The sequence below is a fragment of the Phoenix dactylifera genome, unplaced genomic scaffold, assembly GCF_009389715.1.
Source record: "Phoenix dactylifera cultivar Barhee BC4 unplaced genomic scaffold, palm_55x_up_171113_PBpolish2nd_filt_p 000090F, whole genome shotgun sequence".
Classification (NCBI taxonomy): Eukaryota; Viridiplantae; Streptophyta; class Magnoliopsida; order Arecales; family Arecaceae; genus Phoenix; species Phoenix dactylifera.
Window position 1 is genome coordinate 1,092,570 of NW_024067679.1, and position 16,448 is coordinate 1,109,017.

A 16,448-nucleotide genomic window follows, 5' to 3' on the forward strand; every position below is an offset into this window, starting at 1 on the left:
GCGGGAAAAAAGACGGTTTCCCTTAGGTTGTGCGGAACCCCAAAGGAATATTGCACGACTTTCAAAGCAACTCAAATCCTAATTAATTAAGTTTTTTTCCGTAAAAGTGGCTACTCATTTTATATAGCTCTATCGTGAGTACAATATGCTAGATCACAGAAAAGTAAAAAATACAAAGAAGGAGGAGCGTCTGATACGGACGTCCCAAAAAAAATCCCCGAAATGCCGGACGACAAAGGAGGCGACTCAGTCTGCTGCCCCGATTCGCCTCCTGAACACGTGTAACTGCTTGAAAGTCACCCATCAACTGAGCCATCCTGCGAGTCTTCCGAATAAGGGGATGATCATCGCCATACACTAGTCGCACTTTGGATCAATCGATCATCAACAGATGAGTTTCCCTCGAGGTACACCCGCTAGAACGCCAAGTACCTGCCTCGCATAGGATATACCCTTCAGGCCTACCCGCAGCTTCTGCCCCAACCACTGTAAGTCCTGGCGTGAGCGGCTCTCCTACCCGCTATCATTCTACCACGGTGGTCTTTGATCACAAATCCAACCCTCCAGTCACACCATCCATTGATCTACTGTCGTCGAAGTTTACTTTGAGATAACCAAGAAGTGGAGGTACCCAAAAAACAAGGGCGAATCGGAGCGTTGAACCAGCATGAGGAATACCCCAGATGTTCCCTAGCCATCCCAGAAGTAAACACAGCGGCAGCCGCAGTGACCTCCTTCACATGTAGCGTCGCTCTATCCACCATCATCCACGGGAGCGACCTCCTCTCTTCAAACAGCGCCGGCATTCATGTCCAACCAAATGCAGTAAGACAAGTATGCCATAAAAATTCCTACCTCAGCAGATCTATGACTCCGCCATGGAGTCCCTCAGCAAAGGAATCAAGTCCTACACCGATACCGCCGAGTCAGGTAGTGGTATCGATGACCTCCTCCAAATCTCTCGGACCCTAGGGCACTGCAGAAGAACATGCTTGGTGGGTCTCCTCCATCTCTACACATTCCTCACAACACTGAGATACCCTCATGCCATGCCGAGCTAATAAGCTCCTGGTTAGAAGACAGCCCCAAGCCATCTTTCAGATGAAGAGCGCCATACGGGGAATGAATCCGCAGCCTCCATATCCAACCACCCTCAATCTATTGAGCTGGCTCCCTACTGATCAGAGCATGAAGATCTCTAGCTTACAACTGTGACCGTCCCGTCGGCAGCCATACTAGCCTATCAACCTCTCTTTCGGTAGGGACCTACAGGGTCAAAACCAACTCCACCAACTGCTCGCACACTCTCGACCGCAATAAAAGAAAATAATGCTTTGGGCGATGGCAGTGCTCCGTCCCCCCAAATAGAAAGACCGTCAAGCAGCAGCCTCATGCCCCCACCTCCTAGCCCTACCACCGCCATCACGACTTCCTTCCCTCCTCCTCCCCCAAATCTCATATTCTACTCCGCTGCCGCCGCCGCTGCCGCCGCTGCTCTCTCCTTCCTGTTCCTCCTCGAACCCCCTCATCTCCTCCACCCACTTCTTCGCTTCCGCCGCCGCCGCCGCAGCCGCTGCCTCGAAACCTCTGCGATGCGCCGCCCCGCCGCCCCCCTCGCCTTCTCGTCGCCGGATTCTCTCTCCGAATGGCTCAAACCCCGCCTCCCCTCCGACGCCCTCGCTTCCTGGGGCGTCGCCCCCGGCACCAAGACCCTCCACAACCTCTGGCTCGAGATTTCCCACGGCGAGACCTCCCTCTTCCCCTCGGACGAGGAGGGATCCTCTTCCCTCGCCCTCCGCGCCGTCCACGTCGCCACCGTCCGTGTCCGTAACCCCCGCGGCGCCCTCCTCATCGAATCCCACCAGCTCCTCTCCGACGGCACCATCAGGCCCCGCCGCCGCCCGTTGTCGGAGAAGATGCGCCCTGGGGAATCCATCGAGGACGCTGCCGCCCGGGCCGTCATGGAGGAGCTTGGGAAAGAGGCGGTGAAAATTTTGCCGGGGTCTTATGAGATAAAGGTGGAGGAGAGGGCGTCGGCGTCGTATCCGGGCCTGCCGGCGCGGTATGTGCTGCACTCGGTGGAGGCCGAGGTAGAGGGGCTGCCGCAGGAGGGCGAATTCTCGACGGAAGAGACGGGGGAAGCCGTCGAGGCCCGGGAGAAGGCGGTCTTTGTTCGGAGGCATTTCTGGAACTGGGTGGATGATGATGGCAGCGTTTGATGTGTGGTGAGGTTTTCTTTACATCTTGCAGCTCTAGTTATCTCTCTTTTTTTCTCTAAAAAAGATAAATGTTTCTTGGACTTTGGCAGCTTGGATATTGAGGGCAATTTCTCTTCCAAATTGTCTTACCTTTTTGTTGTTGTTTTCTTCTTGAAGCTTATGTTCTTAGCTCTTTGGACATACTTAAGAAGAGGTTTTAAAATGCGATATGTGGATACTAATATTAAGCATAATGGCGGAAGCCAAATAAGTTACTAAGGTCCTCTCCATGATACATTTATGTGGAATGAACAATGACGAAAACAATCCTTACATGTAACTATAACTTATGATAATTGGAGCAAGCAGACACTAGTGGAGTGAGGAGCTGGAGTTCCTAGAAAATGATAAATGGTATTGTTGAGTGAGCATCCCTGATGAATCATATTGAAGTCATCTGAATGAGGACCTCAAAATGGCGTATGTATCATTTGAGTAAGCATTATTATGTATTGCATTACCTTGCACTTTTGCACTTCGAATAGGTTCTATTGAGTTTCACATGTAGCTCCTGGTTTGATGAGGTTAATTACTAATTTTTGCCCCCTTTAATTTTGAAGGTCATGTAGAGGGGGATGATGGTGCAAAGAATTATGTTTGTGAGAATCGGTCCAGTTGGACCAGTTTTGAACTGAAGTTGGCAAGTTGCTGACTTCTATTATTATTATTATTTTTTTTTTTTTGTGTGGAAAAAATGGGATTGAAACAAAGGATCGTGATGATGATCTTTTGCTCCTCTTCGGTGGCTGCAGAGCCTTCTTGCCGACCGCTGCAGTCCAGAAGCCCTTTTTCTGACTCCCTTGCCTCCCTGTTCCATGTCCTTTTTCTTGCTAGAAATTAGAATCTGCCACCTTTGGTCAAGCTCCACTGTCTCTGCCACCCCTGTAAGCCCCCTCACCCTCTCCCACACCCTTTAGCTGAGAAGACCGCCACCGAGGTAGCTTAGGGTGCTGCCGCTTGCTTTGCCCCCTTGCTCTGTTTTCTATTGCAAGCCACAGAACCTTGGCCTCCCTCTCCCTTATCTCACCCTCTCCATGAGGGTCTTTGAGGAGCAAACTCGAACTCGAGCTGCCATGGATTGGAGATCCTGTTCCACCTATTTGACCACTTCCGTTGGCCGCCGCCGTCATCGGCCGCTGCCAACCGGTTGCTGACCCATCACCGCGCATGGCCAAGCCACCAGCACCATCATAGGCCCCCCCTCCTTTCTCCTCCTCCATCTTCTTCTTTTCCTCTTCTTTTTCTTCTTCCTTTTCTCTTGCATTTTCCTTTCCCATCCACACGAATTTTCCCTCCCCTTTCTTGCCTTTCTAGGTGACCTATGGACCAGATAACGAATTCCCCCCCCTGATTTCCTCTCTTTCCTTTGTTCGTCGACCCTTTCCAGGTAGATCAAACCCATAACCTGATTGGATCTAAACCTAGTATCTCTCTCCTTTCCCTATTGGCCGGCTCGGACAAAGTAGATCAGGCTTTTGATTAGACTCAGACTGAGCATAATCCTCTCAATTTAGCTTAATTTTCTTTTAATTGCAAAATTGGATCTAACCCAAGAATCTTAATTTGATCAAGCGGAAACTAGAACCTAATAGCTAAGAGGCATGATTGGAATGGTCCCCTTCACATTTAGGTAATAAAAAAAACTCCACCTTGCTGCGAAATACTTGTATTAATGGTAAGTTGTAGACGTTAGGCTAGGTTGGGTGGGGTAGACGTAGGTTGGACCCTATCCTTGAGGCAGAGTCACTAGTTCGTTGATCTAGAATCACCACCTATGTCTCAGTAAAATCCTCAGTTGTGGAGCCTGAGAAGGTCAATGGGATATTTCAAGTTATATGGCGTTCTATAGAAGTCTAATAAGTCACTTAAAATATTTTGGGCTCTAGATGATCTTCCTATTAGGTGAATCTCAAGGGATTGTAGAGCTAAAACTACAAGTTTCCTCCACTTCCAATAGTTTTGTGAAGCATGCCATGTATTTAAAATTGGAATGCATATTGCTTAATTTTTGAACCAATGATTGAAAGGAAAAATATTTAAATATATGAATTTGGAAATTTTGAAAATTATGCATGATTTATAAATATTATGATGCTTCCATAAAAAGATTAATTTAAAAATCATGTCTCCTTCTACAATGATTGTGAAAATAAGAATTTATTTGCATAATTGCAGAATTTGGAATGTGATGATCACTCCTAATTTAACATGGCATGATAATTGAAATGAAATAAGAATCCTATTGTAATATCGATATAGCATTTGAAATAAGATGAGAAATGCTGGATAATACTTGTAACACCCAGTCCATTTGAGGGCTGGGCCTAGACCACTTCACCGGCCCAAAACAGCCTAATGGGCCAAAATAGAAAAAAAAGAGGGCAAAGCCCTGCTTTACTTGTTGGAGTTGACAGACTCCTCCATCCTGATCTCTGAAAGCGGCTAGAAATCCTAGCTTCCACCAACGATTTAAGGACCCCCACTCCCCCTTCATGAGCCTTACCATTGGTCTTAAGCCTCCACCGTTGGAAACTGCACCCATTTCACTTCCTTTCTCTTCTTCTTCCAAAAGACATCACCATGCTGGCTGCAAAACCTCATTAGAGACGAAGTATGAAGAACCCCAACCCTATCTATTTTCTTCTGTAGCCTTCTCTATTGAGCCACTACCGATTGGATTCCGTCGAGGAATTGCCGGAAATCGAGCCAAGAACACTATTATCCTTTCTCTTATTCTTTTTTAGACCATCCTTGCCACCGATGTTGTTGCTGAAGAGTCTAGCCGGTCCCTTGCATCAGCCCATGGTCGTCATCGGAGCACCAGCCGCTAGTGAGAGGACCTAAGCTCAGATCAAGGTTGAGGTTTAAATCCACTATTTTCGCACTGTTTCTTCAATTTTGCCAGACGCCTATCGCCACTAGTTGTCGGCTGTCACTGGCTATCGTTCATGGTGGCCCGACCGTTGGTCCTCCAACTGACAATCACAACCACAACTAGCTTCCTATGTTCTAGAGAGGGGCTTTCAAGAAGAAAAGAATAAGAAAGGAAAAAAAAATGTAGAAAAATCCTATTTCTTATTCTCTCTCTCTCTCTCTCTCTCTATGTTTTTATGTGCCCAGTGGAGGGTCTCGAGCCCTTTTGTTTTGATCATGAGTTGACCTCAATTAAGGGGCTTTGAACTGTCTTGTTAGTCGAACAGCATATTGGCGCTACCCGAGCCTTTGTCGAGAATCTTAGGATCTAGTCCTTGGCGATCTTTATAGAGTCCTTATATCTTACGTGATTCTGATTCAATGAAGTTAATTGATCGAATTGACTTTTTGCCGCGGGGCGATATGCCAGTCTCTACCTTGGCCCTTGCCGGACATTGTTAGATTTGGTACCTTATTTTCTACTGAACCATCTATACTCTAGTTCAACCATGATAAGATAAATTCATCTTGATCAAATCGACCGAGGTGTTGCGAACTCCCAACTGGCCAGCCCTAAAAGAGTGTTAGAATTTAGGAGTTTTAATCTTAAAAATAATCATGGCAAACTTTTGATAAAAGTACAGCTTTTGAATATTAGGCTCTAAGAGAGATTTTCAAAAGTAATTGAATCTATATGTTGGTTTCACTTGCAAGATAAATAATGTAATCATTTTTTTTGTAAATTTATCAGCAAATTTTATAATATTTATGTCATTGAATTTTGAGTCGTATTATTTTTGATTTATGAATTTGAAGCATAGTATTTATTTGTTGAATATATCTTATTATAGAATATTAATTAATACATGATCAAAGGTAATGATTTTATTATGGATTATGATTGATTGATTTTGATACCGGATGGTTTTATGTATTTTTTGATTTGGAATATGAAATTGATTCGATGGAAATAAAGTTTTGATTCGAGCTATTTTTGCAGCTTGACTATATATCGATACCCTATCAGTAGAGGTTATGCGCTGGTATATCGGTACCATACCAGTGGGATTATATGCTAGTATATTGATACCCTACTAGTAGAGGTTATGCGTTAGTACATTAATACCCTACTAGTGACGGTTATACGTTGGCATATTGATACCCTGCCCGTGGGAGTTATATGTTGGTACTTTAATTATTATTGAGCTTATATTCTGGCCTAGCCATAAGAGATAAATGTAATCACAGTTCATGGTTATACAGATGAACTTGATGTTTCGAAAGAAATTGATTTATGAATGCATTAAATTTTGAAATGACTGGATAGTGTTTAAATTTGGTTTTGAATTGATGTACTTTGCATTCTTATTTTTAATATATTATTATTATTTATTTTATTGCTTGATATATTTATCTGAAGTTGTTCATTGCTTATTAGACTATTTTGCTCATTATTCTATATTCTACTGTTTTTACAGATTCAGAAAATTAGCTTGATCCAAGGATTCATTTCGAGAGAGCAATTAGAGATAGAATTTTGTCATCTTTATTTAGATTAGGTTTTTATTAATATTGATATAAGACTTTAGAATAGTATTGGTTTGTAAGATATTTAATTTTGATTTAGCTATTTAAATTAAAGTTTGAATGTCAATTATTTAAATTTATTCTGTTGCTTGCTTATGATATCATGTTGAAATGCATTTCCTGCTTATGGAAAATGTTACCTATAAATATGCAGTGGTTGACATGACCTTGGCTCGTGATGTCGGGTTGAGGGCATGACAGTACTATTATTGAAATGAGAATGCATATTTTAGGTACGAGAAAATCGGTTTGATATGGATATTATAAACACTATCTAGTCTAGCTATGATTCAAGTTTAAGCCTGCTAGTCTAGATAGTGCATTCTATATTCAGAAGTTGGTCTCTTTCAAGCCTTGTCGCAATGCTGATCGTGGTCGTAGTCTCCAAGGGCTGCAAGTGAGTTTATAACTTATAGATAATAATTTGGAATCATCATTGATCAAAAGTATGGCATATTTTGAAAAACAAATTATGTTGATAATGCTTATCTAATGTCCTCTATACCTTGAAATTGTCAGATTGTTCATATTTGGAAAAGCTGCATATTATGTTTGATCCATCTAAAAGTATTGATAACTTACTAAGCCCGTAAACCTCGCTATTTCTTCTTTTTTTTTTTTTTTTTTCAGATGCATAAGAATAGATGGGACTGAAGGCTCAGCAGAAAGGATTTAGGACTTAGTTAATTAGTTGTTAGCCCATTTGAACTAAAATATTTTAATTAAGTTTTTGTATGAACTTTTCTTATAATTTGAGATCGTAAAACTTCTCTTTGCTTAATTATGTTAGAATATTAATTGCTGCTTAATACCACTACCTTAGTATTGGGATGATATATTAATATGAAAAAGGTAGGCCTTGCATGTCTCGTGGGATTAAATGCTATGGATGTGTAGCTGTCTTCCACATGCCTGGCTCGGGTTATTAGGTCGGGGTATAATAATATTTCCTATCTTTTTATTTTTGTCCTTGACCATTTATATATATATATATGGTGCCATTAAATATACTAATAGCTTATTCTAATAGCTTGACAATGTAATTGCCTTTGGACTTCTGGATATGGACAAAGAACATTTGTTGAACCATAATGGAAAAGAAAAGGAATGCTATTCCAACATACAATTCAGATTTTGAAAATGACATTTAATTTTCCTAATTGATGTTTTTGTATATTAAAGACGATATACATGATAAGTGGTTCCAAACATATTTTATTGAAACTATTAGTTTGCTACCATACATAAAGCTATGAGGTTCTTTATATATATATATATATATATATATATATATAGAGAGAGAGAGAGAGAGAGAGAGAGAGAGAGAGAGAGAGAGAGAGAGTAGGCTCCTATTGAAAAAATTTGGAGCCTTCGGTTGACTCCCTTAATGTTTGATTTGGGGGGGGGGGGGAGGGGGGGTTAAAGTTAGGGTTCCATCCGGCAAGAGAGAGAGGTGAGAGGGTTGGGGTTCCTTCAAGTGTGTAAGAGAGAGATGTGGGGGGTTAGGGTTCCTTCTGACAAGAGAGAGGTCGTGGTGTGTGTGTGTGTGGGGGGGGGGGGGACTTGGGGTTCCTTCCAATGAGAGAGAGAAGTAGGAGGGTTCAACAAAGAGAGAAAGGTGGGGAATTGGGGTTCCTTATGGTGAGAGAAAGAGGTAGGAGGGTTCAACAAAGAGGGAGAGGTGGGGGATTGGGGTTTCTTATGGTTATGGTGAGAGAGAGATAGGAGGGTTCAACAAAGAGAGAGAGAGAAAGAGACGGAGGGTTGGGGTTCCTTCCAGAGAGAGAGAGAGAGAGAGAGAGAGAGAGCTGAGGGTGCTGGCATTCCAATGAGAGAAAGAGGGAGGTGGAGGGGTTGAGATTCATGCGAGAGAGAGAAGTGAGAAGGATTAATAAAGAGAGAGGTGGGGGGTTCAGGTTCCTTACGGTGAGAGCGAAAGAGAAATGAAGGTAAATGGAGAGTGAGAGGTGGGGGTGGTTTTCTGGCAAGAAAAAAAAAGGTTAAGGGGTTGGATTTCAGTAAGGGTGCAAATGGTTAGGTCGACCGGTGACCCAATCCGACCCGATCTAATTAAACCCGATCCGACCTATTTTAAAGGACTCGTAGGGTTGGGTTGGATTCTAAAATTAGACTCGTTCCATTTTTGGGGCTAGATCTGGATTTTCTAAATTCCGGCCCGACCCGACTTGACCTGATCCGATCCATTTGAAATTTAGATAATTTTGGGTTTCCAATCCTACGACCCGCTCCGACTCGAACCTGCAAAACTATTTGGGCCTGCGGGCTGTACAGGTGGAAGCCAAACATGTCGATTTGATAAACAATTGTCAGTAAAATCATTTTTCCATCCTTCCATGTCCCATATGACGCAAGTTGGTACTACCAGTTAAGTTCATTGATATCCCTTAGTTAGCTGATAGATTATATATAACTGCCTTATATTCAGCTCAAACACAAGAAACTAGAGTCCATATGGAAACTATGACCTGTCTTTTTCAATAACACGATATCTGAATAACGCAATTTTGCTTCTTGACAAATTAAACCTATTGCATATGCATCCAATCACATTATCCCTATTGCTCGCTGGCGAAGGTTCACTATAGAGACAGCACCATTAGCCGAGGGTATACAGACAGCACGCAATCCCTGTTGTGAAAAGGATGTTATTTTGGATGCTATGTCCTGTGCAAGAATGATGGAGTATTGGAATCATCATTTAGAATAAAAACATATGATCTCAATTAATTTTAAAGTCACCTAATGTAGTCTGAGAATTTGGTACAAAAATAACTAAATAATGAATACCAAACACCAGAACATGGAGAACAAAGTAACTCCGCAAAAAGAGAAGTAATAAAACCTAATAATTTCATGCCCGTACATGCCAACACTAGCTATATTAATAATAAGATAATGATTATCAACAGGATAAGAAGCCTAAGGAAAGCCAGAATGTGCAATATATCTGCATATTGAAGAGTTTTGTATAACCACATGCGGTACACATCCTCATTTTAGTCTTATATACTAAAATAATTTTTCCTCTTTCCTAATTATGGCTAATAGATTGTAGAACAAATTAAGTTATCAAAACAAATTACGTAATTTTGGGTTGGGATCCGACTTGGACATGACCCGAATGACCTATTGGGTCAGAAATTTTAGCAATAGACCTGATCGATTCAACCCAATTTTCAATTAGATTGGATCTTGGTCTAACTTTAGGACCCGAACAAGGAATCTGGTTGGGTCGGGGTCACTTATGACCCGGTCTGACCCGACCCATTTGCACCTCTAGATTTCGGCAGGAGAGAGGTGGAAGGGTTCAACAGAGAGAGAGAGAGGTGGAGGGTTTGGGGTTCCAACAAGAGAAAGATGTAGGATGGTTCAACGAGGGGGGAGAGAGAGAGAGGTGGGGTGGTTCAAATGGAGAGAGAGGGCTTTGGAGAGATAGAGGGGGTAGCTAATTTGAAAGGAAGAGGTTGAGGTATGAGAGTGCGTGTGGCCTCCCATCTTGTTTCATTAAATGTCGTTTTTTTTTATTTTTATTTTGCTTCCCAAACAGCTAATGTTAACATTAAAGGGGAAGCACTCGATCGCTGTGGGATTATGCAAATTGGACGGTGAGGAAGTTGATTGGATCTGGCTCCAAATCCTTTCGAAAGGAGTCTAGTCTATATAATATCTGCAGCCAAAGCATTTGGTAGAGAGATGTTTAATCTTAAATACAATGTAACATACTTCACTGCTACTAATTTTTAAACCCCACCTCCTCTTTCTAAGGAAAATAAAGAAAGGAGAAAAGCCAGTGCTTCTTCTCAACTGCTACCAAGGCCCTAAAATTTTCTTAGCCATCACTACCTTTTTGCTACCTAATATTTAGTGATAAGGAACATTAGCAGTGAAAGGGTAATCATGCACAATCACTGTGACGAAATTACTGGTGGTTTTGAGAAAGCTTTTTTTTCCCCCTTATTTCTTTGGGTACGATAGTAGAAAAAAACAAGTCCTCTCTACTGAAGACCACTCTCTTTGAACTTGGTAGCAGACTTCTCAAGTTTTTGTGGGCCACTCTACTGAAGGCCACCCTTCCATATTGTAATTTAAAATCCAATTTTTTTTTCCACCATGATATTGTGAAGCTTCTGATGCTCTACATGGCGACTCAATAAGCCATTTGACTATGACCAGTTGAACCATGATTCTACACTTTGAGTGAACTCCTCATTGACCCCTCACCATGATATTTTTTTTCTAATTTTTTAGGATATTACATATACCAATAATAAACCACGTGCGGTGTATTAGGATATGTCAGCAGAAGTTCGTGTATTAGCAGCATTTATATACACCATTAAATATGTATTTCAATAGGTATTATCATCATTTTCATATATTGGTAATTTCTAACTTGCCGTCTTTTCTACAAAATGACACTATTTTAGTTAAATTGCAACAAATACCTCCCATTTTTTCCGATATTATGCAATTACCAAAAATTCATTATTTACTGGTACTTTTTAAATGCTTTCAAAAATTTACGTGATATATAGTAATGCGGACTTTGATAGCTAATAAAAGGTTATATTTGAAATTGAAGATATGCTTCTGTTAAATTCTTGTAATAGTAATTGCAATTCTGTGGTATAAATACTATATTTTCATAATATTTGAGAAGCTGTCATAATAGTGGATGTATTTACAAAATTGTGATACTAGGAACATCATTTCATAATCAAAATGCTTCATTGAAATAAATTTCATTTGCAAAAGTAAATGGATCATCGATTCTTTACATTGCATGCAAACCATTGGAGGATGAACAAACAAACCATAGAGTTCAAATCAAACAGTCATATCTTATATCATATTCCCATGTACAGTTTGTATTTGTAGTTTGAACCTACACACACACCCAAAAAAAAAAGTTCAAAGCAAAAAAAGCCAAAAAAGGATCATTAATGTTGTCCCCCTACATTGATCCCATCATCTCTCTACTTGCAAACAACTTGCTAAATATAAGAGAGATGATTATAAGTTAGATTATAGTTTTATATTGATTATTACAAAAGAGTCAAAATGCAAAAATAGTAAATATATAAGTTGAAGGCTAGGCAATTCTTGAACCAACTGCAACCCTAATAGTTTGCTAATGGCAATATTCTAAATCTTTAAAAAATTAGAAATTTATATTTTCTCTCAAACAAACAAACCTCTTCTTGTTTTCCTTCTTAAGGTTGAATGTCTTCACTTCATGTCAAATAGATGTTCAATGGGAGCTGTGCTCAGAAGGCAAACTCAAATACAGTTTTGAGATCAACTTCTCGGTGATTATAAAAAGTGTTTGGGGATGGTCTAGCAAATCATTCCATCTAATCCATCAAATCATGAAAAATAGTTACATTATATAATTCATATATTAAACTGCAATCGATTGATTTTTTTATACATCCCGTTGCTAGATCGTGTTCAAAAGCTTTTGAAAAATGAGAGGCAAGAATTTTAGTGCTATTGCATGCTTGCACCAGTCAAAGGTTGGCACAATATCACATTTCTAGCTAGGCTATCCCACTCACATCCCCAGCCATTTGTCCAGGCTAATGGCAAACAAAATGGATCTTTGAGAACTTATTTTGCCAGCAAAATGGATCTTTGAGAATTTATTTTTCTTATGTCACCAAAAAGAACAATTTCTTATATCTCAAACTTACAATATCTTCAAATCATTGTATCTAATTATGTCTTCTCTAAACTTCCATACCTTATGCAAAAGTTTGAATATGAGTGGTTAGGGTCTACAAGCTGTTTTCTTTTATCTAAAATTGATTTAAATTATTTCTATGTTCCACTTGTTTAATCTTTAATTTTGGTTAGTGAGCTCATGAAGAATATGAATACTTTCGTCACTCTCGTATATGCTAGTAATTCTTGCACAGTGACATAAATGCATTTCAAGATAATCAAGATCTGCGTTAATATTTAAAGGTTAATTTGATGAGAACTTCATGAGACCAGCTTTGCATGTGATGATATGGTTGTAATCAAGATTTGCCATACCGGTACCGGTAGACATACCGATCGCCTACTGAATGGGTACGGTTCCAATTCGGACCGGTTTAAACCGGTACCGAACTGGAACACCTTTTTCGCCGGAGCCGGGCAAGAAGAAGAGAACGACAGAGCGAGCGGGGAAGGGAGAAGAGGAGAGGCCGCCCGCGAATGGTCGCGGAGGGGCGGGGGAGCCCGCGGGGGCGCGACAGAGGCCGAGGCCGCGACCGGGTCCCCCGTCGCCCCCCCGCCCCCTGGGCTCTGCCGGCCTCCCGCGGCCCTCTGCGGGCGGCGGAGGCTTCTCCTCTGTCCCTTTCTTCCCCGCTCTCTTTTTCTCCTTCTCTTCGTCTTCTCCGGCTCTGGCTGGGTTCGACCCGTACCGGTTTTTACGGCTCCGCCGTACTGGTTACAAGCCGGACCGGTCTGATACGGCTCAAACTAGTCGGGACGGGTGATCTGCTTAAAGGTAATGCATCTATAACAGGCAAGGAACAACACATTTGCTGCTTAAAGTTCACTCCCATCCTGATTGTTTCTAATTGCTTACATTTAATGCTGACATTCATGATTCAGCAATTGGGAAGATTTCTTTGCCATTCTAGAAAGGTATAAAAAATAGTACTAATATTTAGGCCTGTTACTCCCATAGCCTGCTGATTAATCAGGTGCAACTTTTGCAGCAGATAAAAGTGAAATATCTAATTTATTTCCTGCTAGATAAAAGTGAGATTCTTTTTCCCCTACAATTTTTTCTTAATTTTTTCACAAAATCATTAGTTTTATTTGGTAAATATTGCAGGAATAATCTAATTTCCCCCTTATCAAGGCCACGGAATGATCTAGCATGAGAATTTTAGTATGTGAAATTTATTGCAGGTATTGCTGGTGCAAGAAGTTTGTTGAAGCACTGTGTGATCTGCTTGAAGGGAATGCATCTATAACAGGCAAGGAACAACACATTTGCCACTTAAAGTTCACTCCCATCCTGATTGTTTCTAAATACTTACATTTAATGCTGAGATTCATGCTTCAGCAATTGGGAAGATTTCTTTGCCTTTTCAAAAGCCTGTTAATCCGATAGCCTGCTGATTAATCAGATGTAACTTTTGCAGCAGATAAAAGTGAAATATCTAATTTATTTCCCGCTAGAATTGGGAGCTTGGAGGATGTTCTCATTGCAGCAACAAATTAATCAAAAGGTCTGCTGATGTTCGTATTTTATTCAGTAACAAAAGTTTTCATCAACTCAGCATCTTGGTCATGAAGCAAAGATTACTCAAGCCATTGTGTTTAGCATCTGCATCTTCTCTTCTTATCCTTAGGTCATGATATTGTGTAATTTTGTAATCTCTCTTCCAGTAAATAGAGGAATCCTAATTATCAAACCTATTTGACCACTTATGTCTGCAATGCACTAAGTTTATCGAATGCATCTTTTTTTTCAGATACCATCGATCAAATTTTAGGTATTACGCATCTGTTCTCATAAATTATAGGAGTATAACAATAGTTTTCCAACAGTGTGCATCCTTTGTATGTCGAGAAGTCAAAATTTTGTGGTAGGTTATATAACACTATTGGATTTTGTTTAGTGGTCAAGCTTAATCAAAGAAACATTTCCTAAAATGCCAAAACACTTTTTATTCCTTTTGTCTCATAAACTTTCCAACTTCATGTTTAAAAGTTCCTTGTATTATCACTGTTGGAAACAATTTTGTTCCCTGTTATGGCATGATAATGTTAGATTTACGCAAATCATGTAGCCATTTTTAAGACTGATATGGCTTCATAGTGAATAATGACCTCGGTTTCGGATAAGATCATGAAACTAAATCATGCAATATAAAGTTTCTATGACTACTGAAAACTAAAAAACAATGAGCCAAGTAAAACATCAGGGGCATCAGCAAATGGAGTCTTCTCTGAAAGGTATTTAATAATGAAGAAGTAAATTGTTGAATCATTATGTGTCTGTTTTCACTTCTGGCTAGCTATTCATACAGTTTTGTACTGCTTACTCTGATTGTTAAAAGAAATGTGGATTTTGCAGTGATGAAAGCAATATGGTGGTAGCCCAAGATCAAAGATCTATATATCTGTATGTCGATTAGTATGTACAAACTCTCACATGAAAGAATAAAGAAGAGAGTGACGACTCGCACCTCGTGCCTTATGAACCAAAAACAATAGAAAAATGTCTCAACAGATGGAGGTTCATGATATGCAAGACAACCAAAATTGTGAAATGATTTACCTTTGGATTCCATCCTGTCCACGCTTTATGCAGGGTGATATCTTCCAATGATGAAGTAGGATGCTTGTTCAAGTTATAGGTTATTGTTTTGTGTTGGTCGCAAATTTGGTAAAGCCTTTTAGTTTTCAATATGGTTTTTGCCATCTCCACCAAACTTCTATTTTTCTCTCTACTATATCATTTTCTTGAGGTGAATAGCTAGTTGTCAGTTCCTTGCAAATGCTATTAGTTTCAAAAAGAATTCAAAATCATTAAAAATAAATTTTACTCCACTATTGCTTTGAAGAGTTTTGAACAAATGGCCATTTCCATTCTCCCCAAATTTTTAGCTTCCAAAGCGCATAAGATACTTAGATTTCCTTTCGAAATAAACCCAAGTCATCTAGTTACAATCATCTGTGAATACACTAAAACAAAAGATTTTCATTCAATGGTATTATTTGCATCAAACCATACAAATTAGGTTCCTGCCTTGACCATCAAAAACTTTTGTTATTGGGTTACCGCCTTTTCTAGGAAAAGAGCTACGAATTATGAACTGCAAATTAAAAGTACTAGAGATAACTTAAAGATATATTTATAAAGAAATTGGAAATTAATTCGTTGATGGCTAAAGGGCCTCTTTGGAGGATTGTAGTTTGATACTTATAAGTAGCTCCCATTAATTGTTGTGCTAGGTATTACTACTTAATTTTGATACTTGTCCTTGCTAATTTGTGTCACGTGAGTGATTATTTTCATGTATGATAGTTATCTTCCATCCACTGCTCTTATATTTTGGATAATGATACCACTCCTCTTATATTTTGGATAGTGGTAAGATAGATGTCACTACTCAGTTTTGATATTTGTTTTTGCTAGTTTGCGCCATGTAGATTATTATTATTATGCATGATAATTATCTCACTTTCACTACTTGTGTATTCTGAGTTTCTGACTAGTGCTATTTTTCCTCCATGTTCTAGGTAGGGGTTATTATTAGCTAGCTACCTCCTTGAATTCTACTCTATTCAAGGTCTCGTCTTAGGCCAATAGCTCTTGGCCTCTTGATCTATACACTAGTCACTTGGTCTGCACTCTAATGTTTCAGCTAGGGGTAGCAATTTACTCCACTCTATTGGGTATCCAACCTGATCTAACCCTAATGAGGTGGATTTTCCCCGACTCGTAGCAGATATAGGGTGAGTGCGGGTAATGGTAGAACCTATTTTGAACCCCACCCAGATATATATAACCTTTCACGAATCTCCTTCCTACTCTTTGCCCTAGTCGCTCCACTTATGAGGAATATGGAATATGTGAAAGGTTACATGTCAAAATACTTAATTATTTATTTTTCACTTGATTACTTTTCTCAGTTTAAAGAACATTTGACTTTTTAAAAA

At 40.0% G+C, this 16,448-nt stretch overlaps 1 protein-coding gene across 5 annotated transcripts; it reads left to right on the forward strand.

Annotated features, from left to right (window-relative positions):
* The first annotated feature begins 1,311 nt into the window (after positions 1 to 1,311).
* On the forward strand, positions 1,312 to 15,139 carry LOC103697079. 5 transcript variants are annotated; one of them, XR_001878919.3, is made up of 4 exons: positions 1,314 to 2,225; positions 13,609 to 13,753; positions 13,925 to 14,008; positions 14,860 to 15,139. XR_001878919.3 is itself a non-coding variant. In XM_026801120.2 (2 exons), the coding sequence occupies exon 1, from the start codon at positions 1,392 to 1,394 to the stop codon at positions 2,217 to 2,219; it is 828 nt and encodes a 275-aa protein (XP_026656921.1). In that variant the 5' UTR covers positions 1,312 to 1,391; the 3' UTR covers positions 2,220 to 2,225; positions 7,389 to 7,989. The 5 variants fall into 5 exon arrangements, 2 of the variants coding, with proteins under 2 accessions (XP_026656921.1, XP_008777078.1); XR_001878920.3 differs by having other exon boundaries at positions 13,686 to 13,753; positions 13,922 to 14,008; XR_001878921.3 differs by having other exon boundaries at positions 13,686 to 13,753.
* Positions 15,140 to 16,448: the final 1,309 nt, after the last annotated feature.

Bases quoted from the DNA above. Each gene is read 5' to 3' on its own strand.
- LOC103697079 (XM_026801120.2), top strand. From the start codon at position 1,392: ATGCCCCCACCTCCTAGCCCTACCACCGCCATCACGACTTCCTTCCCT.